This window comes from Pristiophorus japonicus, chromosome 8 (genome assembly GCF_044704955.1).
Source record: "Pristiophorus japonicus isolate sPriJap1 chromosome 8, sPriJap1.hap1, whole genome shotgun sequence".
In the NCBI taxonomy this organism is placed as follows: Eukaryota; Metazoa; Chordata; class Chondrichthyes; family Pristiophoridae; genus Pristiophorus; species Pristiophorus japonicus.
Genome location: NC_091984.1, coordinates 149,289,454 through 149,305,881, shown reverse-complemented (window position 1 = coordinate 149,305,881; position 16,428 = coordinate 149,289,454). Strand labels below are relative to the sequence as shown.

Sequence of the window (16,428 nt, the reverse complement as noted above, 5' to 3'; positions counted from 1 at the left end):
TCTACCCTCACTCTCCCCTCCCCTCCCTCACTCTCCCCTCCCTCAGTCCCCCCTCCCACCTACAGTCTTTGAGCTAAGCCTGACACCCTTGCACCGACACTATCTGCCTGATCTGGTTTTCTGTCCTACTCTTTCCCTCCCTTGCACCCCGGCCTCTGACCCTTCACCTTGGCTGTTCAATGAATCAGTTGTATTTGTCGGCCGCGTTAGGACGGGCTGTGATTTCCCTGTGTTGCATCGTATCCACACCAAATATTGAGGACAAGCAGTGAGAGGTTCCCAGTGGTCTGCATTTGACCTGCGAGCAGCACTAAGTTGCACTTACTCCCATTCCTTGCGCTTGGCCTGTGGGGTGCTCTGCATCTTGTGAGCTTGATGAGCTTTGATGATGTCCCGCTGCTCTACGATGCCCCCTCTTCTCCGCTTAATGACATGGGGGCTGAGGGGGAAGTCAGGGTCATCGAAGGGGAAGGGGCTGAGTCCCAGTATGGGAATATCGAAGAAGCTGCTGGCCTCAAAGGGGAAGTGTGTGTCGAGGTCTTGGGCCTTGGCATCGTAGACCATGTTGTAACTGGCTGCATTGGACACCAAGCCGTCAGGCACAGACAGTGGGTGTAGCAGCCCGCACAGCTTTCTCTCCGGCTCCTGCTGGGGGCTGTCACCCGTGCTCGTGTCTTGCACGCCCACGCCCACTGGCTCCTGTATTGGAAGGAGAAGGTCTTTAGGACTCGGCTCCTTCAAAGCTCCGAATGTCTGATCCAAAATAGAATTGGAGCTTCCTGCTGCAAAGCCCAACATCTTTGGCACCTTTGAGAGAAAGACAGAGGGAAAAAGAAAATGGATGGTCAGAATTCGAACCACAACTCACATTTATACATAGAAACATAGAGACATAAAAATTTACAGCGAAGAAGGAGGCCATTTCAGCCCATTGTGCCCACGCCGGCCGACAAAGAAGTGCACGGTCCTTGGTCAGCAGCCCTGAAGGTTACATATAAACCTACGAACAATGACGGAAAGGCAAAGAGCACCCAGCCCAACCAATCTGCCTCACACAACTGCGACACCCCTTATACTGAAGCATTCTACACTCCACCGCAACCAGAGTAATGTGATCTCCTGGGAGAGGCAAAAACCAGATAAAAACCCAGACTAATTTAGGGAGAAAAAAAATCTGGGAAAATTCCTCTTCGACCCATCCGGGCGATCGAAACGAATCCAGGAGATCACCCTGGCCGTATTCGATTCTCTGCAGTACTTACTATTATATTTGCGCCGTCCAACAAATGGTCATCCAGTCTAATCCAATTACCAGCTCTAGGTCTGTAACCCTGCAGATTACTGCACCTTTAATGTTGCAAAGCATGCTTCACAGGTGCATTATCAGATAAAATTTGACACCGAGCCACATAAGGAGATATTAGGACAGGTGAGATAGGTTTTAAGGAGCATCTTAAAGGAGGAAAGAGAGGTGGAGAGGTGGAGAGGTTTAAGGAAGAGAATCCCAGAGCTTGGGGCCCAGGCCACCGATGGTCGAGCGATTATAATCAGGGATGCTCAAGAGGCCAGAATTGGAAGAGCGCAGATACCTCGGTGGGCGGTGGGATTGGAGGAGATGACAGAGATAGGGAGGGATGAGGCCATGGAGGAATTTGAATGCAAGGATGGGAATTTGTAAATGGAGGTGTTGCCAGACCGGGAGCCAATGCTGATATCCGAGCTCAGTGTTCTCAGAACTATGGAAAACAATTGAACCTAACCCTCCAAGCATGAATCGGAAGTGATCAGTATGGCTGCCAGTTGTTTAGAGTGTTCGAGTTCACTCTCCACTGAGATCAAGGGAAAGTTAAATCGGAGGGAGGTGGGGTAAATGGTCAGCCCATCCCATCACGTCAGCTTCACGCCGGGAGGGATCGGTTACAGAGTCTCCCTGGGTCTAATCGCCCTCAGCTCACCCACAGAGAATATAAACTAGCAAACTGAGAAGCTCCAGACCTGAGCGATGAGGCTGCACCAGATCAGGCGCAGAAGATTTGGGGCACGGGAATCAGTAAATCATTCCAAGAAGGTGACAGATAGCAAATAATTTCCAGCCTGCTCCTCCCTGAGAGCTAATCCGAACACTAACCCAAACCCGAACAATAAAACTAACCCAAACCATTACTCTAAATCTAACACTAAAACTAAAACTAACCCAAACCATAACCCTAACACTAACGCTAACACTAACACTAACCCTAACCCAAACACTAAAACTAACCGAAACCATAACACTAACACAAACAATAAAAGTAAAACTAATCCAAACCACAACGCTAACACTAATGCGAACCCTAACACTTATTCAAAACCTGAACACGAACACGAAAACTAAAAGGAACACTAACCCGAACTCTAACCCTAACCCTAACCATAACACGAACACTAACACGAACATGAACACTAACACTAACACGAACCCAAACACTAACACTAATCCTAACCCTAACCCTAACACTAACCCTAACACTAACCCGAACACGAACACTAACACTAACACTAACACTAACCCTAAACATCACACTAAGCCTTACACTAACCCTAACACTAACACGAGCACTAACCCGAACACTAACACTAACACTAACACTAACACTAACACTAACCCTAACTCTAACACTAACCCTAACACTAACCCTAACATTAACCCAAACCCTAACCCTAACACTAACACGAACTCAAACATTAACACTAACCCTAAGACTAAAACGAACCCTAACCCTAACACTAACCCTAATACTAACCCAAACCCTAACCCTAACACTAAGACTAACACTAACCCTAACACGAGCACGAACACTAACTCTAACACTAACACTAACCCTAACCCTAACCCTAATACTAACCCCAACCCTAACACTAAGACTAACACGAAACCTAACACTAGCACTAACACTAACCCTAACCATAACCCTAACACTAACACTAACACTAACCCTAACCCTAACCTTAACACTAACCCTAATACTAACCCTAAGACTAACACTAACCCTAACACTAAGACTAACCCTAACCCTAACCCGAACCCTAACACTAACACTAACACTAACCCTAATCCTAACACTAACACTAACATTAACCCTAACCCTAACACTCACCCTAATACTAATCCTAACCCTAAATGCAGATTCCTGATCCCGATGGCCTGAATGAAGGCACGGCAAAGCCCGCTTTACAAGAGGGGAATCCTGAGCAGCAGCCTGATAATGCTTCCCTGGTCTAACAGCCCAAAAATCTGCCTATTGTCTGCTCTCTACTCCTCACAGCTCAAGTGATCAGTCTCGCCACACTGACACACTGCATCGCTCCCTCTGAGGCTTCACGGCATGCGATTGGTAAAAGGAAAAATAACACTGCACGTTAAAACTGGATGAATTCTCCCACACCCAGCCTGACATGTCTCTCAGTGTTGGTATTGTTAACCAACTTCTTGATTAAACAAAGACAACTGTAGCCCAAATAATACAATGTCTATGATACATAGAAACATAGAAACATAGAAAATAGGTGCAGGAGTAGGCCATTCGGCCCTTCGAGCCTGCACCGCCATTCAATGAGTTCATGGCTGAACATGCAACTTCTGTACCCCATTCTTGCTTTCTTGCCATACACCTTGATCCCCTTAGTAGTAAGGACTACATCTAACTCCTTTTTGAATATATTTAGTGAATTGGCCTCAACAACTTTATGTGGTAGAGAATTCCACAGGTTCACCACTCTCTGGGTGAAGAAGTTTCTCCTCATCTCGGTCCTAAATGGCTTACCCCTTATCCTTAGACATAGACACATACGGTGTGTTATATATACTGGAGTGTTATACACAGTAATATATGGTCTGTTATATATACCTATAGAGGAGCGTTATACACAGTAATATATGGTGTGTTATATATAGAGGAGCATTATGCACAGTAATATATGGCGAGTTATTAGGCCCTTGTCTCAGATAGCTAGACCATTACACAAAGGTGATTCCTTACCATGAAAGGGTTAAATGCAACTTAATACCAATCAACGTAAAGTTTAACTGGCACCAAGGTGATGGGCACCATAAATGTCTGAGCTGCACACACACAGCAGTGTGTCAGCATTGTCACTCACATCAGCTCTTCACGGGATTTAACAAATGCCAGCCACACCGCTGCCGTTTGTTCCGGTTTGTTCCACTTTTTGTGGGCGGTTTTTCGAGGGACTGCCTATGATGATACACAGTAACATGTGCTGTGTTATATATAGAGGAGTGTTATACACAGTGACATATGGTGTGTTATACATACAGAATTTTTATACACTGTAATATTCAGTGTGTTATATACAAAGGTGTGTTATACACAGTAAAATATATAGTTTTATATGTAGAGGAGTGTTATACACAGCAACAAATGGTGTGTTATATACAGAGGAATGTTATACACTATAACTTACGGTGTGTTATATGTAGAGGAGTGTTATACACAGTAACATATGGTGTGTTATATATAGAGGAGTGTTATATACAGTAACATATGGTGTGTTATATATAGAGGAGTGTTATACACATTGACATACAGTGTTTTATAAAAAGGATTGTTATACACAGTAACATACTGTGTGTTATATATAGAGGAGTATTATACACAGTAATATATGGTGGGCTATATATAGAGATGTGTTATACACAGTAACATACGGTGTGTTATATACAAAGGTGTGTTATACACAGTAAAATATGTAGATTTATATGTAGAAGAGTGTTATACACAGCAACAAATGGTGTGTTATATACAGAGGAGTGTTATACACTATAACTTACTGCGTGTTATATGTAGAGGAGTGTTATACACAGTAACAGTCCCCAATAAGGGAATTAAGGGTTACGGGGAGCGGGCCGGTAAGTGGAGCTGAGTCCACGGCCAGATCAGCCATGATCTTGTTGAATGGCGGAGCAGGCTCGAGGGGCTAGATAGCCTCCTCCTGTTCCTAATTCTTATGTTCTTATATATAGAGATGTGTTGTACACAGTAACATATGATGTGTTATATATATAGGAGTGTTGTACACACTAACATATCGTGTGTTCTATATAGAGATGTGTTATATACAGTAACATACGGTGTGTTATATATAGAGGAGTGTTATACACAGCAACGTTTGCTATGTTTTATACATAGAGATGTGTTGTAGACACAGACATATGGTGTATTATAAATAGAGTGGTCTCTGCAGAAGAGCGAGACATAGCAAAATACGATGTATTATATATAGAGAAGTGTTATTCACAGTGACATATCATGTGTTATATACACAGTATTGTTATACACAGTAAAATACAATACACACAGGTATGTTATACACATTAACATACAGTTGTTATGTATAGAGGGGTGTTATACAATGCAGGGAACAGCACCAACCCCTGTACATGGCCTTCTTCGACCTCACAAAAGCCTTCGACACTGTCAACCGTGAGGGATTATGGACCGTCCTCCTCAGATTCAGCTGCTCTCAAAAGTTTGTCACAATCCTCTGCCTGCTCCATGATGGCATGTAAGCCGTGATCCTGACCAATGGATCCACCAGAGACCCATTCCACGTCTGAACCGGTGTCAAGAGGGCTGTGTCATCGCACCAACGCTCTTCTTAATCTTCCTTGCTGCAATGCTCCACCTCACCCTCAGCAAGCTCCCCGCTGGAGTGGAGCTAAATTACAGGACAAACGGGAATCTGTTCAACCTCCGACGCCTCCAGGCCAGATCCAGGGTCGTTCCATCCTCCGTCATCGAATTACCAGTGTCTGCGCACATTCAGAGGCCGAACTCCATGCCATCGTCAACACCTTCACTGAGGCATACGAGAGCATGGGTCTTACACTAAACACCTGTAAGACAAAGGTCCTCCACTAACCTGATCCCGCTACACAGCACTGCCCCTCGGTAATTACAATCCACAACAAGGCCGTGGACAATGTGGATCATTTTCCATACCTCGGGGGCCTACTGTCAACAAGGGTAGACATCGACAAAGAGGTCCAACACTGCCTTCAGTGTGCCAGCGCAGCCTTTGGTCGCCTGAGGAAGGGAATGTTTGAAGACCAGGACCTCAAACCCGGCACCAAGCTCATGGTCTGCAGAGCAGTAGTGATACCCGCCCTCCTATATACTTCAGAGACATGGACTATGTACAGCAGGCACCTCAAAACACTGGAGAAGTACCACCAATGCTGCCTCCGCAAGATCCTGCAAATCCATTGGCAGGATAGGCGCACCAACGTCCGTGTCTCACTCAGGCCAACATCCCCAGCATCGAAGCACTGACCACGTTCGATCAGCTCTGCTGGACGGGCCACATCGTCCGCATGCCCGACACAAGACTCCCAAAACAAGCGCCATTTTCAGAGCTCTGACACGGCAAATGAGCCGAAGGTGGGCAGAGGAAATGTTTCAAGGATACCCTCAAAGCCTCCTGACACCTGGGAATCTCTGACCCAAGACCGCCCAAATTGGAGGGCGCTGAGCACCTCGAGTCTCTTTGCCGAGAGCAAGCTGAAGCCAAGCATCGACAGCGGAAGGAGCATGCGGCAAACCAGACTCCCCACCCACCCATTCCTTCAACCACCGTTTTCCCCACCTGTGACAAAGACCGTAGGTCCCACATTGGAAACTTCAGTCACCTGAAAACTCATTTCTAGTGTGGAAGCAAGTCATCCTCGACTCCGAGGGACTGCCTATGATGATGGTTATATATAGAGGAATGTTATACATGGTTAATTGCGCTGTGTTAAATATAGTGGAGTGTTATACACAGTGACATATGGTATGTTATATATACATGAGTGTTATACACCATGACATATAGTGTGATATATATAGAGTGTTATACATGGTGACATACAGTGCAATATATAGGCAGGTGTGTTATATACAGCAACATACAGTCTGTAATATACATAGGCGTTTTATACCGAGTAACATATGGTGTGTTATATAACTATTTTTAGTTGAACCAATAATCAAGTGCCCCTTGATTAAAGGAGGAACTGAAACTGATAAACATAGACAAATTAAAGCTTTAACATTAAATGGATCAAATTAAAATTTGGTTGCCGTGGGTGATGATGCTCTCCAGTCCCTCTGGCGCCCACCTCTCGCGGAAGGCCGCGAGCGTACCGGTGAACACCGCGTGCTCCATCTCCAGGGACACCCTGGCTCGGATGTAACCGCGGAAGAGAGGCAGGCAGTCGGGTTGAACGACCCCCTCGACCGCCCGCTGCCTGGACCGGCTGATGGCCCCCTTGGCCGTGCCCAGGAACAGTCCTGCGAGGAGGCCTTCTGACCTACCTGCTCCCCTCCGCACAGGGTGCCCAAAGATCAGGAGTGTGGGACTGTAGAGCAACCAGAATTTGAGGAACGGCCCCTTAAATATTGGAAGATGGGCTGCAACCTCATACATTCAACATATACATGAAAATTACAGGTGGGTTGGAAGCCCATTAACCGACTTAAAAACTTATTGCACGGGACTGCTCCATGCACCACCCTCCAATAAATATGGGAGGACTCTCGGGTAGAGTGCACTCCATCGGGGGACTCCCGCCTCCTCCGGACGGCAAGATGGTGTGCCATGATGTGTCTGGATGGCAGCCGAGGATGGCAAGGTGGAAAGTGTGCAGGAGCAGCCTGTACAGCAATCCTCTCCATGCAGAACTGAAAGGCACAGAGGGGATTTCCCGGAGGTGGCTCAAGTTTTGAGGCGCCGGCTCCCGAGGGAGGTTTCGGGGCTTGGCGGCGATGAGGAATTCCATCCGGACGGGGTCAGTTCGGATGGGATCGCCCCACGTGCTTGAGCCTCCTCAACACATCTAACGGAGTCAGGGCCCAGCGCTGTTTTTAGCGACTCGATGGCATTGGCCATGAGCCGGACGCCAGCCCAGGATAGGCGCCGCGCCAGCACGTCTGGCGCCATCCAGCCCGCTCCTCCGCCGTCGAGCAGGTCCCTGACCCTGGTCACCTCGCCAGCCACAGCACTCTCATCTGCCTGTCACCTAAAACCGCAGTCATGGAGGTACAGATTCCTGAGCAGCGGCTCCTGCAGCACAGCCGCCACTCCAGACGGGGGAGACCTGCACTTGGTGGCAACTCTGTTCCAGACCCTGATGAGTTCCTGGTAAAAGACAGGCAGCCCGCGCATGACGGTCCTGATGCCCCCCCAGGCTCACAAACAGGAGCTGCATGTCATAATTGAGGCTGTACTGCTGACGGAAGAAATACGTCGCCAGCGCACACCATCTAGGAGGAGGCTCGACGTACAGATATCTCTGCAGGGTCTGAAGATGGAAAGGCGCGTGCTGGGTACTAACACACACCAATGACTGACCACCCTCCCTAAGCGGGAGACTCAGAACCGCAGCAGAGACCCAGTGCTTCCTGTTGTTCCAGAAGAAGTCCACCAGCTTCTTCTGTATCTTGGCAACAAACGCAGGGGGAGGGATCAAAGTGACCAACTGGCATAGAGGAGTGCTACACAAGTGACATATTGATATGTTATTTACACAGGAGTGTTATACACCATGTCATATGTTATGTTATACACACAGGAGTGTTATATACAGTAACCTACGGTGTGTTATATATACAGGAGTGTTATACACAGCAACATATGGTGTGTTATATATAGCGGACCATTATACAGAGTAACATACGGTGTGTTATATTTTCCGTAGTGTTATACACAGTAACATAACGTGTGTTATTTTTATAGGAGTGTTATACACATGTAAAATAAGGTGTGTTACATATATAGTAGTGTTATACACAGTGACATATGGTGTGTTATGTATAGAGGAGTGTTATACACATGTAAAATACGGTGTGTTACATATAGAGTAGTGTTATACACAGTAACATATGGTGTTTTATATATACAGGTGTGTTATACACAGTTACATGTGGAGTGTTATATATAGAGGAATGTTATATACAGTATCATATGGTGTTTTATATATACAGGCGTGTTATACACAGTAACATATGGTTTGTTATATATAGAGGAGTTGTTACACACAGTATCATACGGTGTGTTATAAATACCCGAGTGTTATAAGCAGTAACATATGATCTGTTATATATAGAGGAGTGTTATACACAGTAACATACGGTGTGTTAAATATAGAGATGTGTTATACACGGTAACATACGATCTGTTTTATATAGAGCAGTGCTATACACAGTAACAAAAGATGGATTATATATCGAGGAGTGTTATACACAGTAACATATGGTGTGTTATAGAAAGAGGAGTGTTATAACATAAGAACAGAAGAATTAGGAACAGGAGTAGGCCGTCTAGCCCCTCGAGCCTGCTCCGCCATTCAACAAGATAATGGCTGATCTTGCCGTGGACTCAACTCCACTTACCAGCCCGCTCCCCATAACCCTTAATTCCCTTATTGAAAAAAATCTATATCTGTGACTTGAATACATTCAATGAGCTAGCCTCAACTGCTTCCTTGGGCAGAGAATTCCACAGATTCACAACCCTCTGGGAGAAGAAATTCCTTCTCAACTCGGTTTTAAATTGTCTCCCCTGTATTTTGAGGCTGTGCCCCCGAGTTCTAGTCTCCCCGACCAGTGGAAACAACCTCTCTGCCTCTATCTTGTCTATCCCTTTCATTATTTTAAATGTTTCGAGAAGATCACCCCTCATCCTTCTGAACTCCAACGAGTAAAGACCCAGTCTACTCAATCTATCAGCATAAGGTAACCCCCTCATTTCCGGAATCAGCCTAGTGAATCGTCTCTGTACTCCCTCCAAGGCTAGTATATCCTTCCTTAAGTAAGGTGACCAAAACTGCACGCAGTACTCCAGGTGCGGCCTCACCAATACACTGTACAGTTGCAGCAGAACCTCCCCGCTTTTGTACTCCATCCCTCTCGCAATGAAGGCCAACATTCCATTCGCCTTCCTGATTACCTGCTGCACCTGCAAACTAACTTTTTGGGATTCATGCACAAGGACCCCCAGGTCCCTCTGTACCGCAGCATGTTGTAATTTCTCCCCATTCAAATAATATTCCCTTTTACTGTTTTTTTTTCCAAGGTGGATGACCTCACATTTTCCAACATTGTATTCCATCTGCCAAACCTTAGCCCATTCGCTTAACCTATCTAAATCTCTTTGCAGCCTCTCTGTGTCCTCTACACAACCTGCTTTCCCACTAATCTTTGTGTCATCTACAAATTTTGTTACACTACACTCTGTCCCCTCTTCCAGGTCATCTATGTATATTGTAAACAGTTGTGGTTCCAGCACCGATCCCTGTGGCACACCACTAACCACCGATTTCCAATCCGAAAAGGACCCATTTATCCCGACTCTCTGCTTTCTGTTCGCCAGCCAATTCTCGATCCATGCTAATATATTTCCTCTGACTCCGCGTACGTTTATCTTCTGCAGTAACCTTTGGTGTGGCACCTTATCGAATGCCTTTTGGAAATCTAAATACACTACATCCATCAGTACATCTCTATCCACCATGCTCATTATATCTTCAAAGAATTCCAGTAAATTAGTTAAACATGATTTCCCCTTCATGAATCCATGTTGCGTCTGCTTGATTGCACTATTCCTATCTAGATGTCCCGCTATTTCTTCCTTAATGATAGTTTCAAGCATTTTCCCCACTACCCAGCCTATAGTTACCTGCCTTTTGTCTGCCCCCTTTTTTAAACAGAGGAGTTACATTAGCTGCTTTCCAATCCGCTGGTACCTCCCCAGAGTCCAGAGAATTTTTGTAGATTATAACGAATGCATCTGCTCTAACTTCCGGCATCTCTTTTAATACCCTGGGATGCATTTCATCAGGACCAGGGGACTTGTCTACCTTGAGTCCAATTAGCCTGTCCAGCACTACCTCTCCAGTGATAGTGATTGTCTCAAGGTCCTCCCTGCCCACATTCACGTGACCAGCAACTTTTGGCATGGTTTTTGTGTCTTCCACTGTGAAGGCCGAAGCAAAATAATTGTTTAAGGTCTCAGCCATTTCCACATTTCCCATTATTAAATCCCCCTTCTCATCTTCTGAGGGACCAACATTTACTTTAGTCACTCTCTTCCGTTTTATATATCGGTAAAAGCTTTTACTATCTGTTTTTTTTCGTAATCTATCTTTCCTTTCTTTATTGCTTTTTTAGTCATTCTTTGCTGTCGTTTAAAATTTTCCCAATCTTCTAGTTTCCCACTAACCTTGGCCACTTTATATGCATTGGTTTTTAATTTGATACTCTCCTTTATTTCCCTGGTTATCTACGGCTGGTTATCCCTTCTCTTACCGCCCTTCTTTTTCATTGGAATATATTTTTGTTGAGCATTATGAAAGAGCTCCTTAAAAATCCTCCACTGTTCCTCAATTGTGCCATTTCCTCATTTAGTCTGTGTTCCAAGTTTACTTTAGCTAACTCTGCTCTCATCACACTGTAGTCCCCTTTGTTTAAGCATAGTACGCTCGTTTGAGACACTACTTCCTCACCCTCAATCTGTGTTACAAATTCAACCATACTGTGATCACTCATTCCGAGAGGATCTTTTACTAGGAGATCATTTATTATTCCTGTCTCATTACACAGGACCAGATCTAAGATAGCTTGCTCCCTTGTAGGTTCTGTAACTTACTGTTCTAAGAAACAATCCCGCATGCATTCTATGAATTCCTCCTCAAGACTACCCCGTGCGATTTGATTTGACCAATCGATACGTCGGTTAAAATCCCCCATGATTACTGCCGTTCCTTTTTCACATGCCTCTATTATTCCCTTGATTATTGTCCGCCCCACCATGAAGTTATTATTTGGGGGCCTATAAACTACGCCCACCAGTGACTTTTTCCCCTTATTATCTCTAATCTCCACCCACAATGATTCAACATTTTGTTCATTCGAGCCAATATCATCTCTCACAACTGCCCTGATATCATCCTTTATTAACAGAGCTACCCCACCTCCTTTCCCTTCTTGTCTATTCTTCCAAATTGTCAGATATCCCTGTATGTTTAATTCCCAGTCTTGGCCACCCTGCAACCACGTTTCTGTAATGGCCACCAAATCATACCCATTTGTAATGATTTGTGCCGTCAACTCATTTACTTTATTTCGAATGCTGTGTGCGTTTAGGTAGAGTGTTTTAATACTAGTTTTGAAACCATGATTTTTAGTTTTGACCCCTCCTGCAGCCCCTTTATATTCATACATATTGTCTCTTCCTATCACCTTGTGGTTTACACTTACCCCAGTGCTACTCTGCTCTGTTGCCTCCTGCCTTTTGCATTCTTCCTTGGGGTCCTGTTCATCTCTCACCCAATCTAACTAGCTCAGAGCCCTCTCCTGGGTTCCGAATACTCCTCTCATTGAGGTACCGAGCTTTCAGGCTTGCCTTTTTATTACACTTTGACCCTTTAGAATTTTGCTGTACATTGGCCCATTTTGTTTTTTGCCTTGGGTTTACACAGTAACATTTGATTTGTTATATGTAGAGGACATTTATACACAGTAACATACGGTGTGTTATATATAGGGGACAGTTAAACACAGTAACATATGGTGTGTTATATACACCGGAGTGTTATACATTCAAGAAAGATTGGATCAACTGGGCTTGTATTCACTGGAGTTCAGAAGAATGAGAGGGGACCTCATAGAAACGTTTAAAATTCTGATGGGTTTAGACAGGTTAGATGCAGAAAGAATGTTCCCAATGTTGGGGAAGTCCAGAACCAGGGGTCACAGTCTGAGGATAAGGGGTAAGCCATTTAGGACCGAGATGAGGAGAAACTTCTTCACCCAGAGAGTGGTGAACCTGTGGAATTCTCTACCACAGAAAGTAGTTGAGGCCAATTCACTAAATATATTCAAAAGGGAGTTAGATGAAGTCCTTACTACTCGGGGGATCAAGGGTTATGGCGAGAAAGCAGGAAGGGGGTACTGAAGTTTCATGTTCAGCCATGAACTCATTGAATGGCGGTGCAGGCTAGAAGGGCTGAATGGCCTGCTCCTGCACCTATTTTCTATGTTTCTATGTTTCTACTATAAATATGGTGTATTATATATAGAGGAGTGTTGTATACATTTAACATATGGTGTGTTATATATAGAGGAGTGTTATACACAGTAACATACGGTGTTTTATATATACAGGATTGGTAAACAAAGTAATATAAGGTGTGTTATATATAGAGGACAGTTACACACAGTAACATATGGTGTGTTATACATAGAGGACAGTTATACACAGTAACATACAGTGTGTTATATATAGATTAGTGTTATACACAGTAACATAAGGTGTGTTATATATAGAGGACAGTTACACACAGTAACATATGGTGTGTTATATATAGAGGTGCGTTATAGTAATATACGGTGTGTTATACATAGAAGACAGTTATACACAGCAAAATACGGTGTGTTATATATAGATTAGTGTTATATACAGTAACATAAGGTGTGTTATATATAGAGGACAGTTATACACAGTAACATATGGTGTGTTACATATAAAGGACTGTTATACACAGTAACATACGGTGTGTTATATATACCGGAGTGTTATACACAATAAGATATGGTGTTTTATATATACCGGAGTGTTATACACAGTAACATACAGTCTGTTATATATAGAGGAGTTTTATATACAGTAATATATGGTGTGTTTTATATAGAGGAATGTTATACACAGTAACATACAGTGTTTTATATGTAAAGGATTGGTAAACAAAGTAACATATGGTGTGTTATATATAGAGGACAATTATACACAGTAATATACGGCGTGTTACATATAGAGGTGTGTAATACACAGTAACATGTGGTGTGTTATACATAGAGGACAGTTTTACACATTAACATACGGTATGTTATATATAGATTAGTGTTATACACAGTCACATTAGGTGTGTTATATATAGAGGAATGTTATACACAGTAACATACGGTGTGTTATATATAGAGGAATGTTATACACAGTAACATACGGTGTGTTATATATAGAGGAGTGTTATATACAGTAACATATGGTGTGTTATATATAGCGGAGTGTTATACACAGTAACATATGGTGTGTTATAAATACCCGAGTGTTATACGCAGTAACATACGCTATGTTATATGTAGAGGAGTGTTATACACAGTAACATACCGTGTATTATATATACCGGAGTGTTGAACACAGTAACATATGGTGGGTTATATATATAGAGAAGTGCTATACACAGTAACATACGATCTTTTATATATAGAGCAGTATTATACACAGTAAGATATGGTGGATTATATATTGAGGAGTATTATACACAGCAATATTTGGTGTGTTATCTATAGAGGAGTGTTATACACAGTAACATACAGTGTGTTATATAGAGAGGACAGTTATTCACAATAACATATGTTGTGTTATATGTAGAGGAGTGTTATACACAGTAACATACGGAGTGTTAAATATAGAGGAGTGTTATACACAGTAACATACGGTGTGTTATATATAGATTAGTGTTATACACAGTCACATTAGGTGTGTTATATATAGAGGAATGTTATACACAGTAACATACGGTGTGTTATATATAGAGGAGTGTTATATACAGTAACATATGGTGTGTTATATATAGCGGAGTGTTATACACAGTAACATATGGTGTGTTATAAATACCCGAGTGTTATACGCAGTAACATACGCTATGTTATATGTAGAGGAGTGTTATACACAGTAACATACCGTGTATTATATATACCGGAGTGTTGAACACAGTAACATATGGTGGGTTATATATATAGAGAAGTGCTATACACAGTAACATACGATCTTTTATATATAGAGCAGTATTATACACAGTAAGATATGGTGGATTATATATTGAGGAGTATTATACACAGCAATATTTGGTGTGTTATCTATAGAGGAGTGTTATACACAGTAACATACAGTGTGTTATATAGAGAGGACAGTTATTCACAATAACATATGTTGTGTTATATGTAGAGGAGTGTTATACACAGTAACATACGGAGTGTTAAATATAGAGGAGTGTTATACACAGTAACATACGGTGTGTTATATATAGTGGCTGTTGTTCACAGTAACATACGGTGTGTTATATGTAGTGGAGAGTTATACACAGTAATATATGGTGTGTTATATATGCAGGAGTCTTATACACAGTAACATATGGTATGTTATATATAGCGGAGTGTTATACACAGTAACATATGGTGTGTTATATATTCCGGCGTGTTACACAGTAACTTAAGGTGTGTTATATATAGTGTGGTGTTATATACAGTAACATACGGTGTTTTATATATACAGGAGTTTTATACACAGTAACATATGGTGTGTTATATATAGAGGAGTGTTATACACAGTAACATACAGTGTGTTATATAGAGAGGACAGTTATTCACAATTACATATGTTGTGTTATATGTAGAGGAGTGTTATACACAGTAATATACGGAGTGTTAAATATAGAGGAGTGTTATACACAGTAACATACGGTGTGTTATATATTCCGGCATGTTACACAGTAACTTAAGGTGTGTTATATATAGTGTGGTGTTATATACAGTAACATACGGTGTTTTATATATACAGGAGTTTTATACGCAGTAACATATGGTGTGTTATATATAGAGGAGTGTTTTACACAGTAACATACTGTGTGTTATATATAGAGATGTGTTGTACACATTAACTAACGTTGTTTTATATATACAGGTGCGCTGTACACATTAACATATGGTGTGTTATATTTAGAGGAGTGCTTTATACAGTAACATATGGTGTTTTAGATATACAGGCATGTTACTCACAGTAACATATGGTGTCTTATATATAGAGGAGATGTTATACACGGTAACTTATGGTGTGTGATAAACAATCGAGTGTTATACGCAGTAACATACGATCTGTTATAAATCGAGGAGTGTTATACACAGTAACATATGGTGTATTATATATACCGGAGTGTTAAACACAGTAACATACAGTAGGTTATATATATAGAGCAGTTTATACACAGTAACATACGGTGTGTTATATATAAAGGAGTGTTATTCATAGTAACATACAGTGTGTTATCAATACCGGAGTGGTATACACAGTAACATACGGTGTGTTTCATATCGAGAATTGTTATACACAGTAATTTACGGTGTTTTATATATGCAGGTGTGTTATACACAGTAACATATGGTGTGTTATATTTAGAGGAATGTTATATACAGTACCATACGGTGTGACATCTATACAGGCATGTTACACACAGTAACATATCGTGTCTTATATATAGAGGAGATGTTATACACAGTAACATACGATTGGTTATATATAGAGGAGTGTTATACACAGTAACATACAGTGTGT

At 42.4% G+C, this 16,428-nt stretch overlaps 1 protein-coding gene across 1 annotated transcript in view; it reads right to left on the bottom strand.

The window, feature by feature from the left end:
- Positions 1-798, bottom strand: part of LOC139269184 (probable voltage-dependent R-type calcium channel subunit alpha-1E) — a 450,230-nt gene extending 449,432 nt beyond the window's left edge. The window contains 1 exon segment of the mRNA XM_070888276.1: positions 326-798. Coding sequence (XP_070744377.1) covers positions 326-798 — 473 coding nt within the window.
- Positions 799-16,428: the final 15,630 nt, after the last annotated feature.